Source organism: Magallana gigas, chromosome 5, assembly GCF_963853765.1.
Source record: "Magallana gigas chromosome 5, xbMagGiga1.1, whole genome shotgun sequence".
NCBI lineage: Eukaryota > Metazoa > Mollusca > Bivalvia > Ostreida > Ostreidae > Magallana > Magallana gigas.
The window spans coordinates 37,648,015-37,670,549 of record NC_088857.1 but is presented as its reverse complement, the minus strand read 5'-3'; the positions used below and the strand labels follow the sequence as shown (position 1 = coordinate 37,670,549).

Here is a 22,535-nt window from a genome sequence, read left to right as displayed (position 1 = left end):
TGGTTTATTGATAATAACATAAATCCGAGAGGATGAACTCATTTGCAGAAATCCTGTAAAATGTACATCAACAACTCATAAAACTTAAAGAGCTAAGAAAGATTCCGTCAGAATTGTTGCGATATACATGTATTTATTTAAAAAAAAATACTTGTTAACAAATCATCTTTTTTTTAAAGGTCTAAAAATAGTATAGAAAAAATAAAATTATAGTAGTGGCAAGAAAAAAATTAAATACTTTGTTTGTCATGATAACTTTAAGTCAATATATTACTGGCCTTGATTAAAGAACGGGGGCGTTTGAGGCGTTAGATATCCCCTAGTTGGAGTAACAAGATAGACCGTAGCAGTAAACATTTTTCTTTGTCGTTCGTACATTTAGAATGCGAGAGATAAAAAGGCTTTATGCGCCCCTATTCTTCTCAAGTTTTGTCGAATTCAAGCAGAAAATTCATCACAACAGGGCAAGAAATCGAATGGTTTATTCGTATAGCCTGGTTTGCGAGGCCTTCCGAACTGCAAGCACTTCAGTATGGGTCCTGAGGCCTTCCGGGATATTCCGGTAGGCATCGGGGACCAGGCTTATATTAATAATATTGTAAGTTATACGATTTTCAAAAAAAAATAAACATTATTTTGTGCGAAACTATAGAAAATATCTTTAAGCATTATTAAACTGCTTTGAACAAAGAAATAACACGCAATATTTTGCAAAAAAAACCCTACAAAGTACAACAACTGGTACTTTTTCGCAAAAATTATCAAAAATCAACATCAAAGTAATATGCAATCTCTGATATATGTACAATTGATCTACAAAACAAAAATGTCCTTTCTAGAAAATTGTAGGAAGAGTTATACCTACAAAAGGGGTACTCTTTTGGCCGCCCGAACTTCAATAACCGGATTCCTACGGAAAACCCGGCTAAAAACTGACAGATATTCACTATACTAGACTTTAGTACAATATTTATAAATATTAAAAAATGATACGTATATGTTAGTTGTCACTCTTCTAAATATACAACATAACATTAACATAGACAATGAACGACCTAGATTTGGCTTGGTCAAATACATGTAGTGATTTCTATGATATGATTCATATGCTTCCTTGAAAAATATCAGACATTTGATTTTTGGCAGTTATAAATACACAGCGGTGTGGCGTTGTCTAGATTCATTCCAAGGGCACTAAGGTAATTTCTGAAAAGTGTAGTGGTTGGAGACCGAACAAACTGAAAGCTTTTTCAAAAGACAATGGTTGCTCTGGGTGTCTGGTTGTAATCTTGAAGTTCTGTAGTATATTGGCCACAAGAGAGTACATAAACATGTCTGCTACGTATTTTCCTATGCAGTATCGTGGTCCTGAATTGCAGAAAAACCACTTTTAAAACAGATACAAAACATTTTTGAAAAATATTGATCGTTACTTGTATGAAGATAGCTGATACAAAGAATCATACTTGTTTTCCTCATCCGAAACCCTTGACCAGCTTTGCGATTTTTAAATTAATAGTGGCTATGGGTATCCGATGATGCATAACCTATCGACTTAGACTAAGTTCTTTTCTTTTAAAGTCTAATACTAAAATTCCGATAAAACCAAAATACGAGCCCAAATCAAAAGTATACCTGCTCCATAAGGCATGAAACATCCTTGAGGTAGTTTTTGCTCTCCATCTAACCCAATAAAGCGGTCCGGATTAAAATTCTTAGGATCTTTCCAGAACTGTTTGTCCCGGCACGGAGCTTTGCATTCGATCATCATGAACGTGTCTTTTGGGATATCATATTCCCCAACCTGGATGTCCTTTTCCGGATAGTGGAACACCGTAAAGGTCACTGTTCAAAGTCAAACATAAGTATTGATTGGATTTTAACATAGAGACATTCTTCTCTATAGTATGCAACCATATAAATGGGAATACCACACGAAGCACGCAGAATCTGAAACAAAGATAATCCACAAATCCGGAGTATTCCGAGGATCCGAACCAAGTATGAAATCCCCTTTTTTTGGGGGTAAGTTTAAAGTTAGAGTAAATAAGGATAGTAGTGGTCGATTGATCAACATATGTAATTTCTACCCACACTTATTTGCACTATTTTGGAAAACCCGATCAGTTACATTTTTCAAAATACGTCAAAACATAATGCATCACCCCAATATTTACAAAAATAAAAGGGCGATCGTCAAGTAAATAACTGACGTGTGTAAACTATAAGCTATGTGGGGCTAAATTTCTTAATAAGAAATACAATATGTTCGTACCCGGAGAATACAGTCTTTGGATTTCTTTGATGGTTGCCAGGGTGTAAGGCGTCCTTGACCTATCCTGGGATTGCACTCTCTGACCTCGGCCAATCACCTGTCATCACAGAAAAACAACCTCTATTTCAATCAACAACATACATGATTCTCAGAATAATAAAATTCATTTGTCTTAAATGTTTAATTTTTAAATATGAATTACATTTCCTGTCCATTGTTCCATTGTTCTATATTGGATGTATAAGACAGGGACTGGTGAAGTATCTGATAATAGGATTATAATACTTAAATCCCTTTTATAAGTTTATCATGTTTAAACTTTTTTTAATATCATTTTTTCACAACAACGGAAAGATTAATTTTGAAAATATTTTATAAGTGCTCATCTCATGATTTTACATAATCACAGGCACTGCACTGCAAGTGATAAATAAACTACACATACATGTATGTGAAATGTTGGAATATTGCAACCGGCAACAAGAGGCTCTATAAACCTATAGAGTTTGAAACAATTATTTTAATCTGATGATAATAAATTTTTTTTTACATATTGATCATTTTTCTAAAACGTTCGATTGTTGCGATACAAATGGCATTTTTAAAGTATAGTGGGTCATCTCTCCACGTTTTCGTTGATTAAAATCGGTTTGGTTTCCTTTAAACCTTAAAAAGACTATGACAAAAATATGGAGCTCAGACCCACTCTATAAAAGAAAAGACATTGAAGTTCTAAAAATGAAACTATTTGGAGGTTTTGACACGCATACGTCAGTTTACCTATTCCAAAAATATTCAACATATCTAAGGTTTATAAATCGATGTTATGGTAAATATACATTGTTTTCAATAATTTAGAAAGAAATTGTGATATTTGTTGATATTTTAATTTTATAGTACTAGTATCTTATCTACCCTCATACAGTTTATACGCCTTATTCACCCATATTCTTTATGCTAACATAATATTACCTTTACAATAACACTGTGTCGTTAAACCAAAGACTTTTGAAATTTATATTATACTATGAATTATTTTTGAATTTCCAGGATTTTATCACAATTCATTATAGAACTTATTAGCACAATTTATTTTATTATTCTTTCATGTTAAATACTGAAATCTGATTGGTAAAAGGGGCATGGTCACAATTTTGGTAAAAAATTATCTTTCCCATTTGATTGTTTACAATGTTTCAGTAAGGCAACCAAAATTTGAGTGTCATTCGTTGAGTTATAAGTAGCTTTTGTTTACATTTTGAACGTTGAAGTGAATTCCTTCCTAGTTCGAATGAGTGTATAAGAAGATAATTCCTCTTGACAAACCTGATGTATTTCCGATCTACATTTAGACTGAACTTCCGGGTACTTCACCAGCGCCATCAGTATCCATTTTGTGCTCAGCAATAGATTATCTTTTCCAGCAAAATACATGTCAATCAAAGTTTGTAGTAGGTCGGCTTCTGAAAGTACAAAAAGTTTAATAACTCCAAATGACAGATACCAGTTCAACAAAATAATACTTTTTATAGTTTACAAACTGCAAAGGAATGATTGCTTAAACTGAATTTGGTCAAAACTAAACTCGTTAGCTTCCACTGATTACTTTATATGCTAGTATTTGTCGTACAATTAATTGAACTTAATGTTTAATACTCGTACAAGGATCGATCTAAAACAATATCTTCTTGGCACACGGTTTTCGTGGATTTGATAGAATTCACTTTACTGACCACGTAAATTTTGTGTGTAACGATTCTATAAATATATATTTACATATTTTACTTTGATGAACGTCTGTGTTGTGGATAGATTTAACAACAAAATCCAGGAACGTAGGAATTTAACGAATATTTTTGAAACCACAATAAGATGAAAGAATAACCCTACTTCATCGTGTGGTACACCTGCCTCAATGATTGTTTTTATTTTTTTTTTTGCTGTTACTTTTTTAGGAGGTATAATATGTACTTAACGATTGTGGTTAATGCTTTCCGTTGGCCTGATAAAAGAAGCAATTCATTATGAGGGACATATAACAACAAATTCTACAATCATTTCAGTACTTTGATGCACATTTATTCGTTATCTTACCGGAAATATCGTTTTTTGATCCTTCTTGTTCGTAGTTTGATAAATAGAACTGAAGGAAATCTGTCGGCGGATCTTTGGGAGTGTTCCTCTTCTCCCTCATTATCTCTCGGAACCGGTTAAATATAATCTCATGATTATCAGCGGCTTTTTGAAACTAAATTATAAATGATAATAATATACATAATCTGGTCTCTAATAAAAGCATAATTATAGTTTACATTGGAATGATTTTTATTATTTAATAACTTTTACACACTTTAGTCCGCTCAAAACTGGCCAAAAATGGAAGATAGTTTTCCAGGTTAGCTGAGGCTGTGGAATCGCCTAATTCTGCCAATCTGTCCCGGATTTCAATCATAGCTGGGTCGTTGTAACTGTATCTACGTTGAATAAAATACATGACGTAGTTTACCTCTTCAATTATAAATGATAACAAGAAACGGTTTTTATTCTTTTCTTACGTTTTGATAATTTTTTTCCAACTGTTATTCAAATTTTGCATTTTCTAATATATGTCTGGTTGTAAAAAAAAAACTGATCAAAAGGTATTTTTTGTTTTGTTCGAGCATAAAACAGCTCTTGCATCTGCATTGAAAAAAATATGTTTGCTTTTAATATCTGTGTGTGCAAACTCCTCAAAATCTTAATGAATTGATGACATGATTCTTGTTATTATTGATGATTGAAAAAAAAAAAAACCTTTTTCCCACAAGGAAAGCAGAAAGAAAGTTGAAAGAGGTCTGTCTGATAAGAAATTCCAGATCGTAGGCAGACGACGTGTCTTTGACATGTGACTGGAATACGTCATACTCTGCCGCTAGATAGCGCTGTAAAGACGTAACCACACGTGAATCTCCCTGTGCTGACTTCAGCACGTCTTGCAAAGCCTTCCACGTATCACCGTTGCTCCATAAAATACCTATAATTGATAAGGTTCACAATAAGCTTTAACGCTCTCATGTACAAAGTCAGACACTTTGTAGTTTATTGACCGATATCTTGAAAGTTTTTTTTTTCAAAATGATATTAAAATATTTCGATTTAAATATCACACTTTTTGATCAAAGACTTTTTCACAATGCATGAATGTAAATTAAAAAAATCAAAAATTAAGAATATATATTTGTCAAATTAAAAAAAAAAACACTTTCAATTTTGTAGTTTTATTTACCTGTTCAAGAGCATATTCATCTTATTTCAAAAGCATAAAACCAAACAGGAAGGAAAGCGACAAAAATTGCCTGAAGAAAGAAGAACTTCCATTCTATCAACCGCCAGTAATATAAAATACAGTGCAATACACATTCTTAACTGGTTGTTGTTTGGTGTAAATTAATAAGATCCAGTGAAGGAATTATGTCACCGTCAACACTTTCATATCCTTCCCTGTTCCTATTTGTTAAGCACTACTATTAGTACTAAAAACACACACGCACACAAAAAAACCAGGACGAATTCAATTCCGTTTGGACAAACTATACCGGGGTGCCACCGATTCTCGCAGAGTACCTTTTTCTCACCAGTTCATTGTTACTTCATTATTCGTATGATTTTATGTGCTGGTAAAATGACGTAACAATGCACTGGCGAGAAATGGTCATCGGCGAAAATTGGTTGCAGGCCAGCAAAGGCTTATGCATCCCCCCCCCCACCCCCACCCCCCTCCCACTTTTTATTATGAATAATCTTGTTTTTATTTTTGTCTTAAAACGGATTTATAATAAATGTGTTCCCCACTTTAAGGAGTATGTCCACCCTTTCAGGTTTTTGCGACTTGAACACGTACCTGGTATAACTCTTCATCCGCGACTAAGGTGATTTGTCTTAAAAGTTATTTGATATAATTATATACAAACGGTTTAAAAACTGGGTCGCACACAATTACATTTAATTGTAAAATTGCTTTTAAAAATTTAAATGTCGATTCAACTGTATCTTTATTCTTATACTGCTTAGTAAGACAAATTCTCAAATGATTTGTTTAAAAAGTAGAAATGTTCTGTCGTTGCAAATAAAAACCATTGATGAAAATGTTAATTTATATCTTCTCTTTCATCTAATGTTTTTTTTTTAATGATAATATATGCATCGTAATTTTTTACAACGAGAAATAAAGACTACAGCAGACAATCCTATACATAGTAAATCAATAACTAATTAAATAGAACAACACGCCATTTTCTGTACCTACCTTTTCCTTTGAAGATCTTATTTGGAATGTACATCCAGTTCGGACGTCTTGTGGTCAAAGCTCCGTTTTTGCACAGGACTTCTTGAACGTGCTGATGTCCAAACACAAACACCACTTCATGGACACCCATTTTCAATCTAAATATATCGCCGTAAGTTTTTTTAAATCTACGTACATAGTGGTAAAATCCCTCTTTACCCTTCAGCTGTGGGAGATTGCCTATAATTGGCCACGCCCAGGGCCCCGGGGGTAGACGGTACCGTCTCCCCCACAGTGCACGTGTGGCTGCATACGCGCAAAGTGAAAGAATGGAAGAAGCTCCGAGAATAGTCCAAAAATCCGAGAATAAGGCCACTTGTCTCTCCATGTCTGACACCCGTGTTATCTCGTCAGGATAGTGTTGTCTGTGTTGTCTGGTTCTGATCCGTCATCTGTCAAACAACGGATGTATTTCTGTTCAATTGATATTAAACACTGACGAATGCAGGGGGAAAGCAGAGACTCATTAATAAAACGCAAAAAACAATTGGGATTGTTCATATACAATTAACATCCTCATCGAACGAAGCCACTCTTCTGAATTTTACGCGATTGCCTGTACACGAAAAAGGACCTTTCTTTTAAGTTTAGGGTTATACACGTTAATGTACATGTACAACGATGGAAAAGATTAATTGGACTATGGCTCTTTCTAACGTTAAATAACTGCTTTATCAAACAGAAATGAATAGAAACTGTTTATTTCAAAACACAGGTTCATTTGTTTTTAGCTAGAGGGCGAGATGAAAATCAGAGCGACCAACACAGAAAATGGCCGATATTTACGTATGGACGAGAACGATCTGAGTTAAAGATTGTCAAGAGGTCGTTTGTATAGTATGGTTCACTAAGCAAGAGGATGAAAGGAAGGACAGACACAAATAATGTATATAATCCTAGTCAAAGTTGCCCAATTAATTAAGATTTTAAACTTTATACGACGAAATTTTGCATTTTACACATGAGTAAAATTATATACATTTAAGTAAAAGTTAATTTGCTAGGCGTTCAGACGAGATTTGTGAAAAGTAAGTAAATCCTCAAACTGACATTTAAAATAAAAAAGATGGACCGCTTCACAGATCGTTAATTTTCACAAAATTGGCATTTTCTTACTACTTGGGTATAGCGCTAGCTTTTGATTTTTTCCAAATCAGGGGAACTAGGGAAAAAAGTCCGACTCACTGATTGATACGACAGAACCGTGTGTGATGCAGTTGAAAGGCTTTCACCAAGTTTAACAAAAAAAATCATTTCAATACGATGAATGAGGAAAAACTTTATTTCAAGGTAATAGGTGGCTGCAGGTCTGTCGCCCAAGTCTAAAAAAATCTATCGCATCGTTCTGTAACAAAATAAAATCCACCTATTTCATGACGTTTCTGATCATACACCTTTATTACCAGTATTTCAACATCTACTAGTATATAAGTGGATGTATGATGTATTTTCTTTTGAAAAATCCGAATACAAATATTATGAAGTCTTGCAGAAATTTTAAATTATGAGAAAATATCAAATCGTTAAGTTATGTTTTCACGTAGAGTTACTTCATATATTGTTAACATTAACATTTAAAATTAAACAGTCATCAATTGAACATTAATTACAACTGTGAGGTTTTTTTATTGAATGATTATGAACTTACGCTAAAAAGGTCAAACGCGTCCTGGTCTTTAAAGTCAATATTGGTTGAAAGTTCTAACGTGTGAATTTTTTTCTCGAATGACACTATTAAACAAATATATTTCGTTTGGTACCTTTATAATTGTTGTAGATTTTGCAAACATTTAATCATAACCCAATTCATAATACTGTTGTGGAATCATTTAAACTTCGTAGGAGGCAATTTTCGTGGATTGCTTAAATTTTACAGGTTTCCGGGGCGTATTTTCGTGTATTCTCTTCCACCTACAAACGGAAATATGACTATATAACCCTAATTTATTTATTCGTTGGGGATATTAATTCGTTGATAAGAGGTATCCACGAATTCAACGAAAATTGAGCCACCACAAAATCAAATGATTCCACAGTATTTCGATAATAAATAATAATGATAATTTTGATAAAAAGAAACATTCTGAATTTTAATTACAAAAAAACCCCTCACGTTTTTGTGAGTAAAGATTTGAAGTAGAGAGCAAGACTTGTGAATACATGTATTCAATACTGTAGATTCCTAAATAACCGCGAGGAATTAATACTGTGGTTTCATTAATGTTCGTGGGTATCAATTTTCGTGGATTTTCTGAAAACCACAATTTCAAGGATACGTAATTTCGTGGCCAATGATCCAATCAATACAAAATGTTAGTTGAAATTGAACTTCAATGAACATTTAATTTCGTGGATCAACTTAACAACGAAATCCACGAAAATTGGTATTCAACGAATATTGATGAAACCACAGTATCCGCTTAAAATCGCGAGAAGCACTCTTCGCGGATTTTAAAATCTCGCTATTATTTTCTGAGAGTTAAAAACTATAAGAAATAATGATGGAAATTCCGTGTTCGCGATTTTATATTCTCGTGATTTGATCCGAAACCGCGAGATCGCGGAATTAATTACTCGCGTAATATAAAGAATTTACAGTAGATGTTTTGACTGTATTCTTCCAATATACAAAGAGAAATATGTATATTGGAGCTCCAAACGACACGAGGTCTAATCTTTCAGTCATACTGTCCAAACATTTATCGTTATTGTTTGGTGAATGGTTACACTGCAGTTTTATACAGATTGATCAACAGATGATAAAGATTTTTTATTTTTTATTAATCAGGTTCAACCCCTGTCTTTATTAAAGGCACTAATTAAAGTCTTGTTACAATACTTAAATATTATATAATATAGATCTAACTGGGCATATTTCAAGAGGAGGAATACAATAGAAATTAAGCTAGTAACACATACTTGTGCATAAAGACACTCCCTATCTTGTTTTTATTGCCCACGCACTAAATGACTTAATCAACTTGGGAGACAAAAGGGAAGCAAAAAACAGTGTTTTCTTATGCTACAAATTGAGTTTCAGGAAATCGTTTAACAAGGAAACAAAGGTATCCTTCCACCATGTTACTTGTTATCAATCATTCATCCGTGTATTACTAGTATTAAATACATGAAGGTATATTAATGCGCCAGTACGAAGATGGGGGTTTTTGACCCCCATATAGGAAGCAAGATCCCCAGTTCCAATATGTAATGTGATAGATGTGCCTAAAGATTCTATAATCACCTTTGTTATAAGTGTATCTCTGCTAACAGGACAAGGGAGATATTTATCTTTTTAAAAACTCGTAAAGGGGAAGTATTTTCCTATAATACCTACCGGAAATAAATTACTTCCTACACGAGTTTGAGTTTCGAAGGGATCGGAACAAAATTCAAACGTGATTTTATAATCCAGTAGAAAAAAAAACCATTTCATTTCCGAATTAAATTTCTACAGGAAATACGTTTATCCTTTGGAGAATATATTTACAATGATGAATTCAACTGGGAAAAAAGCGTTTCTTCATCAGGAAGACAACGTTCGCGATCGTTCGTTCGTTCGAATATTTTTTCGCGATTATTTCAGCAACAGTTTACGGACCAAAATCCTAATTTATCGGTTGCACGAATTGTTTGTCGCTTCTGTTCTTGCGCCCACTGAAAAGAGAACCTTTACAAAAGTGAGTTATAGATGAAAAAGATATATTTTTGCAGTGGCGTCGGAGGCAAATTGAAAGGGGGGTTGGCTTATCATCAGCAATTTTATCAAGCAAAAAAAAAATGGAAACTTTCCACAATAATGAAATTCCAAATCCATGGGGGGGGGGGGGGGGGGGGGGGGGCAACTTTCAAAATTATGAAATTCTTAATCCGGACTGGCCCCTCGTTGCTACGTGTCAGATAGTTATGTGTAACGTGGCAAAAAATGTTGGGGTCCTTTGAGTTTTGATTTAGAACCATTTGAACAAGAGCTTGAATTTGGGTAGGTGTGTCAATCGGCAATGTGCCGTAGGCCTGTCTATTTCATTGCTGGCCACTCAGTCTTCGCTCTTTAAAATCAACAAGATTTTTCTGGCTTTTTAGCTAGAACTACGCAATCGATGTATATTTCGCTTGAAACCAGCGTCATGTTAACGTTGTTTTGACGCAAGGAATAGATAGTTACATCCTACCGAAAGTCCAAGGCCTTGTTAAAATGGTTCTAGATAGGACAATTTTTGAAATGTGTTGTTTTTAAAGAATCAACCCTAAGGTACCACTTGTGAGAGGTTTAGGTTTGTGAATGAAAACATCTATTGAGGAAGTATTTCAATTATAACTTTTTAAGGGATGCAAGTGCTTTTAATTTCAATTTCAAGGACTTCCTGTTTAAGTGGGCTTATTTAACGAACCCATTTAGTATCACATTATATAACCTGCTTAAGATACATGTATATGAGTAAACAATTTGTCAGAGCCTGTTTATTCACATATACTAAGTCCTTTATTCACCTATTAGTCACTATTCATTAAAAAGACACTTGTGACAGCTAATAGATAAAACTATAGTAATATGTTTTTTTAAAATGATACCATATAAAATGTATGTCCATGTATAGGTAAAAACCTTGGGAAGTATACGTAACACGGTTCTCTAATAATTGTCTAAATGTCTGCTAGGAAATAGTAAAACTTCAAATAAAGAATGAATAAAAAATACAAATGTATGTTTACTCGTTTTAAGCTGCATATATTTATTTCCCATCAGAATGATATAAATACATATTTCATATTTATCTAATATCATTATTCCCTTGTAATAAAATAAATGTATTACACTTAAATCATGTTGAACACAAAATAATAAATTTTATTTAATAACAAACCGATGTACAAAAAATTATGTTTTAGTACCTTCGTTTCTGGAAAGCAATTCAAATGAAATCTATGGTAGAAACATAAGATTAACTAAATTGCAATAAAAGAAGAAGAACCAAATAAATATAGAAATTAAATGATAAAAAAAATAGCCGTGGTCGATAACCAAGTTTTACATCTTACTGCAATCTGATTAAAATCAGATCTTTGATCCGCTCCGACAAATTCGATTGTCGCTACAGTCTTTGATCCGCTCCGACAAATTCCATGTCACTTACTATGTAGCGACATTGACTTTATCGGAGCGGATCAAAGATTAAATCAGATTGTATCTTACTGTAAAGCCTTCTCACAGTCAAAAACTAATTCGACTGACTGAATATATCCTACCATATCATAAAATTGGAAGTTCACAATTATATGAATAATGCAAATTTTTTTAAAGAACATTGGCTAAATCGGGTCATTAAGTCAAAAGTCTACATTATGATATAGTTACACGTAATCAGACACCGCATACTTAGACAGTGATCGGCTGGCCCCTGGAAGTTTTTACATCACTGCTTTAAATTGTTTACACTTGCAATGCATACTCCTTAGTTAGATTATAAGAGTTTTTGAAGATCATTTTGTTAAAGTACATGATTATAGCTGATGTTGTTAAACAATAGCAACGTTCCTATGTACATGTATTAGACATTACAATTTGGATTGTTACATTACATCAAAATACTTTAAATTAAGGTGTGGAAAAGTACCTTATAATTTCAAAGTTTGGGGAGTTTTTTAAAATTATTCACTTTTAAAAAAAATTCTTGGTAAAAATTCGGATAAATCATTCTGCATTCATTAGAATGTTTGTATTCTTTAAAAGGTTAATCTGACTTAATTTCATCATAAGATAAGTGCCATTAGTACCCAGGAAGAATCTTTTTTTTTAAGTATTCATAAATGAAAATTTCTTTTAAATACTTACTGAAGTATAAAAATGCTTGCATATCAAGTTTTCAAATAGTTTGTGTTGGTCTAATCTAAACTTCAGAGTACACGAATTGATACCAGTATATAATACAAAGGCAAATTCGAACAGAAAACTTGAAATGCTCTTATTTTTACTTTCAAATTTTTTAAAAAGTATGTACTACTAGTATGTGGACAGAAACATGTTAATTTGTTTATTTACTGGCCTTGATAAACCTCTAAACACATGACATGGAACACATGGAATGGCGTAGCAACAAACCAAGTTTGTGTGCCTTATCTTAAAGGGAACGTATTTACGTGGACCTTGGTTATATTTTATTTCATCAAAATCAAAATTCTTCTCAATGAACGAAGAGATCAGTTGGTTCTATATGTTTTTTACTTTTTGAAAGAAGGTTGAAACTAATGCAATCTCAGTGGCGTCAGAAGCAAATTGAAAGTGGGGGGGGGGGGGGCTAGACTATTCCTCAGAAATCTTGACAAACACAAAAAAAAACCAAACATAATTCCCAAAATCATGAAAATCCTAATCCGTGTGTGTGCGTGTGTGTGTGTGTGTGTGTGGGGGGGGGGGGGGGAGTTTACCTATAGTTACCCAAAAAAAATTCTTACCTACCAGAATATTTTTTACAAATCATGAAATTCCTATTCCGGGGGGGGGGGGGGGGGCTTAGTTTACCGATGACTCCAATTGCTCAATATTTCCATCTTTTATAGGTAAATTTAGGAACAATTATCTTTGCTGCGAGAAAAAGTGTGTGTGTGTGGGGGGGGGGGGGGCTGAACCCTCTATGTACCTAATGGTTAGGTCTAACTTTGCAAAAAAAGTGGGGGGCTAAGGCCCCCCCCCCCCTCAGTTTCGACGCCTATGAATCTTTGAACATGACAATATCAATGGTGATTTGGTATTCACTTGGTATTCACTTGGTATTGATTGATAACAATAGCTTAAGGGACATATATTGCAACTGATAACATTTTTAGTGTAAAGCACCGAAACAGCCTCCGAGCAACTGAACACACATATACACAAATAAAAAGTATGAAACGCCATAGCTGCCTTCTTCACATAATAAAGTACCATCTTCATATAATAAAGCACCATCTCCATATAAAAAAGCACCATTTTCATATAATAAAGCACCATCTTTACATGAAATAGCCACATAAGGCAGCAATGGCGTTCCGTAAAAAAAACATCGAAAGTTCATAGCTGCGGCTTGGTCACAACGTCACATTCTGGTATATCTATATCAAAATCATATGGCGTATTTGCGTGTCTTGATTAAGCTTCATTCCAAAGGTTCTAACTTTATTTCTGGAAAGTGTAGTGGTCGGAGGCCAAAGAAACTGAATGCGTTTTCAAAAGACAATGGTTGCTCTGGGTGTTTGGTTGTAATCTTGAAGTTCTGTATTATATTTGCCACAAGAAAGTACATAAACATGTCTGCTACGTATTTTCCTATGCAGTATCGTGGCCCTAAAGTTAAAAATAAAGAAAATGGAATGAATACAAATAAATAAATCGAGACAAAATCCATTTGTTTCACTTTTTTCTGTCGGGAACTCAAGGCCAATCATCCATGTACTATTAAATTAAAGACTGGTTTTGTGTTTCTGATGACGATGGCAATTAATTCTACTTCTTTGTGGTGAGGAAAGACTCTACAAAAACCAATATATTGCACATGTGTAGTTTATCGCATCGAAACCGAGTATTTACCTTCTCCGTAAGGAATAAAGCAACCTTCTGGTAGTTGCCCCTCTCCATCGATTTTCAGAAAGCGGTCCGGATTGAAGACTTCGGGATCCTTCCAAAACTGTTTGTCCCGGCACGGAGCTTTGCATTCGATCATCATTAACGTGTCCTTTGGGACATCGTATCCCCCAACCTGGATGTCCTGTTCCGGATAATGGAATACCGTGAAGGTCACTAAAGCAAAATGTAAGTTATGAATAAATAACGATGTATACTTGATTAAACTTGATCCATGCGGGTTTTCTGTAGTGCAAACATTTGGGAACTTTCGAAAAGTGTGTACACGTACATGAACGGTAGGCTTTGTGAAAAAAAAACCACAAATCATTTGAGCATCACTACAATTTAGTTTGAAAATTGATGGTAAAAACAGCCAAATGCAATATCCCTAATAAAGATATATCCTCTTTTCTACAATAGCTTTGCCGGTTGAAGGTACTGCAGTGGTTTAAAAAAGCTGGGGGAAGCAAGGACAATAACTGCAGAGGGCGGACATTCTAATAATTTTTTTTACCTCAGCCGTTAACTCAGGTGAGCTAAGAAAATTATGCAAATGATACCATATTCGGGGATCTCTCGTGCTTTCTGAAATTGACACGGTTCAAATGTTTAAAGTTGTATTTCCTGTTCGTTTTACCGTAACAATACAATTGGGGGAGTACATGTATCGGTATTTGTATTTAACTCCTTTATGGTTTGTCCATCCGATTTTTTTCAGCCAGAGAGCTACAGATCTGCAGCTAATTTATCGGAATAGGAATATAGATTTTTATTTCCTATGTCACTTATAACCCGACAGATTGGTTAACAAGCCGGGTGTAAATTTTCGTACCACCTGCTGAAGCCGGGTGTAAATAAAATGTGATGTCACAATGCAATTATAATTGCACCTATAGATGGGTGAAAAATTCATGTTTAAAATTTAATTAAAATACATTGTTTATAATAATTAATTATTAAAATAATTAATTTGAACATAATTATTAAAATATGCTTTTAGAGAAAGAGAGAGAGTGTGTGTGCGTAAATTAGAAATGACAAAGATGATCGAGCAAAATATCAATCAATAGTTATGAAGTGACAAATCAAGGTCTAGTATATCCTTTAAATTTATGTTTTATGCTTAAAAACATTTTCACCGGGGACAACGATGTCTATATATATATAGAAAATAAGATGAATTAATGTAAAACATAGCACTGTATTCTAATCAACGTATGCCAAAATCTTCCCCGAATATAGCATAGGTCGTAATTTTGCTGGAGGCACGTTGAATAATACGTGAAATCGATCTATAAAACTTTCTTCAGGGTTACTCAGTGGGAATCATTTACCTTTAAGATTCGCCACTATTTAATTTTTCCACTAAGCTTGCGCCTGGGTTACCTTTCCGTTTCATCATATCTCAATTCATATAAATGATCATTCATTCGCATTTCAAAATATTTATTGCCTGTATGCAATTTCGTTTCGGTTTTTTACGTCATTCCTATTTGTAGACACTGCGCGCATGCCGTCGGCGGCAAAAGAAAGTATACGATCTATACTTAAAACGCTTTAAATAACACCAATACAGGATATACATGTAATTTAAAGACCTTAATATATTTGCCATTTTATGAATGATGGTGATTTCTTTATCTGCATCACCCCCATTAACTCTCTTTCTCTCTCTGTATCTCTGTCTGTCTCTGTCTGTCTGTCTCTCTGTCTGTCTGTCTCTCTGTCTCTCTCTCTCTCTCTCTCTCTCTCTCTCTGCCATTCAAGTCGCGAGCGGCAATGTCTAAACTCCGCCCTACTACAATCTGATTGGACAAAGGTCAGTCAAAACATTACGTTGAAACTTTATTGGAGTTACTGCCTATTAAAGGGGCATGGTCACGATTTTGATCAAATTCTATTTTTATGTTTTTATTATTTACAATGCTTTAGAAATGCATTTCGGATGATCAAATAAAATTTGAGAGTCATTCGTGGAGTCATAAGCAAAAACCAGGGCTCACAATTCTTTGTCAGGTAAACAAGGCTGGTGCCCTGTTTTTGTTTACATAGGTTCAATATACCATTAAAAAATCTTTTTCCAGATTATTTGTCCATCTTTTCCATTAATTTAAGCATAGATAAACAGTTCCAAACGTTTAACACATTCGTTTTAGGTTTAAAACTGAAATTTTTACTTCAACGTTCAAAATGTAAACAAACGGTTTGTTTACATAGCGAACTCGGTAACTCGCTTATAACTCAACAAATGACACTCAAAGTTCGGTCGCCTATTTAAAATGCCTTTCTGAAGCATCGTAGATATTGAGACAGGGAGAAAGTGACGGTGTATATGACATTTCTGGGGGAGGATGGGAGTGTCTGTGTTAAACATGAAGATAGTGCCATATTTCAAATCACCCAACAAATAGATGCAGTGGAGAGCGTAAGAATATTCCTCATTTGAAAATTCAGCAGTACAGGTGTAATAGAGCTTTTTGTTTTACCTGTAGCTGTATTTTGGTTGTTCTTTTGACAGGGTCTGTGCCTGATTTAGAAGACTTGCAGCCAGGACGGTTTGTACCTGCTCTCTACATCACAGAGACAGAGAAACTATGGAGCAGGGCAGAAGTCATAAGTAGGGATGGGGTAAGTTAAGAGAAAAAGTCGTCATTAGGGATCAGGTAAGTAAAAAACAAGTTTTTTCAGCAAAGAATGGGTTAAAAATACAAGTTTGCATCAGTAAGAAAAGAGTAAGTCAAGAACAAAATGTTATCAGTACATAAGGGGAAATGATACATTTTCATTAGAAGGGATGAGGTAACTTTGAAAAAGGGGGGGGGTCGTTTTGCCTAACTGTCGTAATGGAATGTTATGCATGGAATTTATAATTGAATTACCTGTACATATAAGTAATCTTAACTTTACAGACAACAGTGGATGTTCTTTTCATTGATTAAGGAAACAGTGGTTCCTGCTCCCAGAACTCCATACGGTTTCTTACAGAGGAACTGGCTCAGTACCCAATGCAGATCATCTATTGTTATTTACACGGAGTGGCTCCTCTAGTGGTTAGATGATGATGTTGATGATGATGATGATGGCGATGAAGTTCTTGAAGAATAATTTTTCTAATTTTGTAAAGACACTGGTTTGAACTATGGTATATTGTATACTGTATACAGTCATGTACAATTAAATAGTCTCGGGTCTTCCCAAAGTCTTTATTATCATAAGTATATACTTGTGGGTGATGTTTAAAGAACCTTTTTAATTCTTTGAAGGATGCAGAGACATGGTCGAAAGAATTTAAAGAGAGGTTTGCCGAGATTGTCACAGATCAAGAGCTGATTGCCATAACAAGAGATATCTCACGTTAGTCCCTAGATGTATAATACAAGTTTTGGGTTTTTCCTTATACATGTATTTATTGCTCAACAGAGACAGTATTGTGTGGCAAGTCATTGGACGAAACTTTTGCAACATCTGTCAGTGAATTAATTGTACATGTAGAATTTTGTTGTCGCTTCTGAGACTGACTTGTGGATTTACTTGTTCCTTTTCAGCTGATGGCACACACATTGTAGACCTGTTTTTGACCTCTGACCCCTCCACCAGCATCAACGACAAGCTGGTCGCTGAGGGTATCCTCAGGAAGCTTACGGACGAAGAACAAGATGTTGTCACCAGTGACGACGAACCTGGTACAGTATATACCTTCCTCTCAGATATCACTACAACAAATATTCTGGAATTATTTGAAATAATGGGGGACAATTTTTGTGGAATGCCACAAAAATAAATCCATCATTACTTCCACTTTAGCTTTATGCAGCGTAACCAATATACATGTATTTGATTAGAAAAAAGCAGTGATTGACCAAAAAAATGATCACATAAAAGTTTATGTTTTGGCATATTGTGTGATACATCTCTCATGTCTTGTTGAAAACATGATAACATTAATTATCCTAAACAGCACTTTGTAAGTAAGAAGTGCTGGATGTTGTCCTGATGAGTTATTTTGTGTGATGTTTCAGAGGAGCTGGAGTTACCGACAGACACCAACCAGTGGAATATCTACGTCTCCTTCATTAACTCTAGTACCAACTCGGTCATGATTCGTCTGGTTGGAGAGAAGTATTCAGTATGTACATCAAATATATCGGAAAAATTTCATTTACTATTTGCACATCATTCTGTTTTCATACTATTAAAACTTCTCAGTACAATAGGTATTTCAGCACTTAACATGCTGGTTTTATGAACATGTGAAAGAGTGGCACTTGTTTATCCTTTCATCATTGTTGTATACTTATTGATCATTTATATCCAAAGAATATTGTTTTAAAGAACAAGAATATGCTAAAGAATACTGTAAATGTGGATATACATGTTTTCCACTATTAATGATACTTTACAACTAAAAATTGAATACTGAACAATATCAAAATCAATCGATGACCTTGTGTTTGAAGGACAAACTAGAAGAGCTGGAGAAAAAGTTTTCAGAGGAGGATGTGGAGATTGCGGAAGGACAGGTGTGTGTGGCCTATGTGGATGAGCTCTACCACCGAGTCAGGGTCATCAAGAAGGAACCACTAAAGGTGGACAAACTTTTTTTAAACATTTTTTTTTCACATTAAACACATATTGTTTTAATCAATACATGTTTACTCTAGATTTGAAAGTATTTACCGTATTTTCCCGACGACTCGTCGATGCGGACGACTCGTCGAATTGCTCATTTTTAGCCAAAATTTTAACAAAATCCTACGACACGTCGAACTTATCGCTTCAAAATGGTGTATAGAACTGCAGTAACATTATCAGTGTATGATGCCACGAGTCCCCGATATTGCTACCAATTATTATTAATGATTAACATTTAAACAATAACTCTTTATACTTCTGCATCATATTTTCAAATACCGACAACATCTACAAAGTCGCTTGCATTGTAAACAATTCCCGATATCGCGTGTTATGCAAATTAAACTTACTTTGACAGAAATATCTTATTCCCATGCATTAAAATAATCACCCACTCTGACCATCGCCAGTGTATTCACCATTACGTAACCAGCCACCTGTTGACTCGGCGCGTGGTCAATGTTTGTTTAACAATTTCCGATGCACCTGTCTCATGTCTGACTTCAAAGGGGGATCTCAAGTGCAGAAAGCGGAATATATTGGGTTGATCAATCTCATAGACGGCTCGGCTTCGCCTCGCCATTATAAGATTGATCAACCCAATATATTTCTGTAGTGAATCAGTAACTAACCCAATAAGTAATAGTAGTGACTGGGTAGGGGATGATACCTGGTTAGTAAATTTCATACCTGCGCAGCATCAATCCCTCTAGTCATTATTTTCTGTCTTTTGTAAATGTGGTTGATATTAGACTTTTCTTACTGTATAGAATTATTTCAGGGTTGGAATTTTTATTTCTGAATATAAAATTATATTGCCCACTTCGTTTTGCCACACTCTTTTTAATTTTCAATGAAAGGGATGAAGAAAAGATAAACAGAGTTATCTTGCTTTAAACACAACTGTCTTTGAACATTATGCATTTACTGTATATATTTGTCATTGGGCAAAATAATTTTATGCCAATTTTCTATGCTTGTTCCTTCAGTTACAAATGTTAGTCTAAGATAAGATTGCTTAGAAATTTAATCTTTAAATATAATGCAAAATAACCAGGTTATTCATTTCGAAACACAATATTTTTGTGCCACAGATACATGTGTATTTCTTGCTATTTAATATATTTCAATTATTACTCATTGATTTGATTTTCTAGGCTGCGGTATACATGGTGGACTTTGGAGAGTTTATTGTGATGAGTATAGAAGACATCAGACTGCTGCCTTACTGCTTTGCTCAACTCCCACAACTAGCATTCAAAGGGAAACTATTTAGTAAGTCATTATTTCACAAATAAGTATTTCACCTCATGGTGTATGTTAAAAGCTGTTTACTGTATACATCCTATTTCTTTGATTTTCTCCCACATACATGTACATGCTTATATGATGTCGCTATGAAAAGTCCACATGTTTAGCAACATCTGCTGGTAAAATACACACAATGCTGATTTCAATCTGATTGGCTCAGTGTTTAGTTTCAATATTTACGGAATTCTACAGCTTTTGGATTATAAGAAATAAAGATACAAGTTAACATTGTGAACTTCCAATCCTAAATATCCTGTAATAATATAAGCATATACAATTTTTTCTTCAGGTATTAAACCAACTAAGGAGAGTAAGGTATGGAGCGAGGCAGCCAAGTACAAGTTCCTCCAGATGGCTCACAATAAAAGCCTGGTGGCCTTGAGCTGTGGGACAGAGGATGTCATGGGTCAAGAGGTCACTTTAATGCGATTGGTGGATACCAGTCAGCAAGATCAAGACATCTGTCTGGATGACGAACTCTTGGAGATGGGAGTTGCGGAAAAAATTAGACCTTTATCTTGAGAGATTGTTAAAATCTTATGATGATAATGAATCTGTTTCTCATAAAACTGATTGAATCTGTATTTCAGTTACTTTAAATGACACTTTCATAGGCTTCATGCAGCATGTGGGCATGTGTAATAAACATGAAATTGGATCTTTTGGCAAATTATCCAAAATGCTTCTCTGTTTACTGGCCTGTGTGTGTATTTTATTGCTGGTGTTACTGTATATGCCTCTTATGATACACTATATGCTAACAGTGCTATCATTACATGAAGTGTCTTGATATAAAGGCGTATCAATACAAACAGTACCAGGTATTTTAATCTGACAGATTTTTTTGTTGGATTTAGATTACTGATCTGTACATAGGGCTTCTTTTATTTTATTTTTTAATCATCTTTTTTTTAAGCTCCTCGTATCAATACTTCATGTTTATCTTAAAGAGGCTGCTTCAAAAGCACCATTTTATTTTTTCATTGTTTCCTGTAATATGGCTACAAACAAAGCTTTCTTGTAACTTCCTACCTCTCAATTCATGTCAGAAATTGTCCCAAAATTTATGTGCAGAAATATTAATCCATATGATATATTCTTTTTTTCAAAATGTATAACTGGATAAACTAATTTATATAGCTTATATATTTGACATTTGCTTTATTTTTGTGTGATAAATTTGAGCGTCATACCTGACAAGCATGAATTGATGAAAGATTTGAAATTTTGCCTAAACGGTACAGTACTAGTGTATACGTGTTCAATAAGTTGTTCATTTATACACGGTGGTAGAAATATGCTGTAATTTACCGTTGACATTCTTGACCGTTATTTTGCACTTTATTAACCTTAGTGGGATAGGAAACATTGTGTTATTGATTGTTGAATAAATGCAACCTTTGTTGGAAATTAAATGACTGGTTTCCTAGTTGTTCCATTGTAAGTTATATTGTGTACATGTATGTTTGAAAAACACTATAGGTGTGTTTACAAAGGAGGGTCATTAAAAGTCCCAAGTTGTTGAAGATTCTAGGGAAAGATAACATTAATTGGTCAGTGAATTCATTGGTAATGCCCCCTCTATACAGTATAACTCAAGCTAACTGAGAGTGATACTTTTTTTTTTAAATTCACTTACCTTCAGTACATGTATCACCAGGGCCTTGGCTAATCAGTTGTTAATGAAGTAAACAAAATACTTATTACATGTACATCCAACTAAAAAAAATATCTAGCAGATGTGCACGTAAAAATACATTTAATTCAAGACTTCAAGCAGTAAACGGTCACCATCTGTGAATGCTGGGAATGGATAGGCAGAGGGACCGATACTTAAACTATGAGGTGGTTTTACAAAGGTTGAAGCTTTTTTCAATGCAGAAATATATTGAGGTGTTCAAAGATAGACTCCGGGACACAGGGAGTTTTAAAATAATCCGAGATACCAAAAGCATCTTCATGGAGTAAAAATTTATTACTTAAATCTGCAGATGCCAACATAGAATATTGCAAGGTGCAGGGTATTCCGAAGAGGAAATTTCAAGGGATTCGTTACGTAAGTCGTATGAGAGCCATGTATTTCTTACAGTGAACGACTCCGTTGTTAGACTGGACGTCGGAGAGTAAATAGATGCTATACTTCTTAAGAAATTCTCTATTTAGCGACGATCCCGAGAGATGTTCCATTATGATATTACAGGTGCACTGCAATACTGGATGAATAGTTTCATTTGTACTTGAATCCAGAGATTCTTGACAAACATTCACCAGGACCGGTAACCTCTGGAGTTCCTGAAGGACCAGGCCTTCGCTCGATAATCTTTCCTATTATTATGCCTGTACCTACATTAACGAAGAAAACAAAGTGAGTTTATAACAAACCATCACACTAT

General features: G+C 34.4%; 2 protein-coding genes across 2 annotated transcripts; one reads left to right on the top strand and one right to left on the bottom strand.

Annotated features, from left to right (window-relative positions):
* Positions 1-466: 466 nt before the first annotated feature.
* Positions 467-7,265, bottom strand: LOC136269581 (cytochrome P450 2B4-like). The gene is made up of 8 exons (XM_066084970.1): positions 6,561-7,265; positions 5,069-5,288; positions 4,626-4,749; positions 4,370-4,523; positions 3,602-3,738; positions 2,276-2,372; positions 1,636-1,845; positions 467-1,368 (listed from the first exon to the last, which is right to left on the bottom strand). The coding sequence occupies exons 1-8, from the start codon at positions 6,925-6,927 to the stop codon at positions 1,181-1,183; spliced, it is 1,497 nt and encodes a 498-aa protein (XP_065941042.1). The 5' UTR covers positions 6,928-7,265; the 3' UTR covers positions 467-1,180.
* Positions 7,266-16,720: 9,455 nt separating this feature from the next.
* LOC136275620 (RING finger protein 17-like) lies at positions 16,721-21,557 on the top strand. Its single transcript, XM_066085227.1, has 8 exons — positions 16,721-16,827; positions 17,109-17,249; positions 17,463-17,553; positions 17,745-17,882; positions 18,219-18,325; positions 18,657-18,785; positions 19,989-20,106; positions 20,432-21,557. The coding sequence occupies exons 2-8, from the start codon at positions 17,205-17,207 to the stop codon at positions 20,662-20,664; spliced, it is 861 nt and encodes a 286-aa protein (XP_065941299.1). The 5' UTR covers positions 16,721-16,827; positions 17,109-17,204; the 3' UTR covers positions 20,665-21,557.
* The last annotated feature ends 978 nt before the right edge of the window (positions 21,558-22,535 follow it).

Bases quoted from the DNA above. Each gene is read 5' to 3' on its own strand.
- LOC136275620 (XM_066085227.1), top strand. From the start codon at position 17,205: ATGCAGATCATCTATTGTTATTTACACGGAGTGGCTCCTCTAGTG. The intron at 17,554-17,744 runs GTTAGTCCCTAG...GTTCCTTTTCAG, and splicing joins CATAACAAGAGATATCTCAC to CTGATGGCACACACATTGTA. The intron at 18,786-19,988 runs GTGGACAAACTT...TTGATTTTCTAG, and splicing joins TCAAGAAGGAACCACTAAAG to GCTGCGGTATACATGGTGGA.
- LOC136269581 (XM_066084970.1), bottom strand. From the start codon at position 6,927: ATGGAGAGACAAGTGGCCTTATTCTCGGATTTTTGGACTATTCTCGGA. The intron at 4,750-5,068 runs GTTTTTTTTTTT...TATTCAACGTAG, and splicing joins GCTTTCCTTGTGGGAAAAAG to ATACAGTTACAACGACCCAG. The intron at 1,846-2,275 runs GTACGAACATAT...GACTTTGAACAG, and splicing joins CCAAAGACTGTATTCTCCGG to TGACCTTTACGGTGTTCCAC.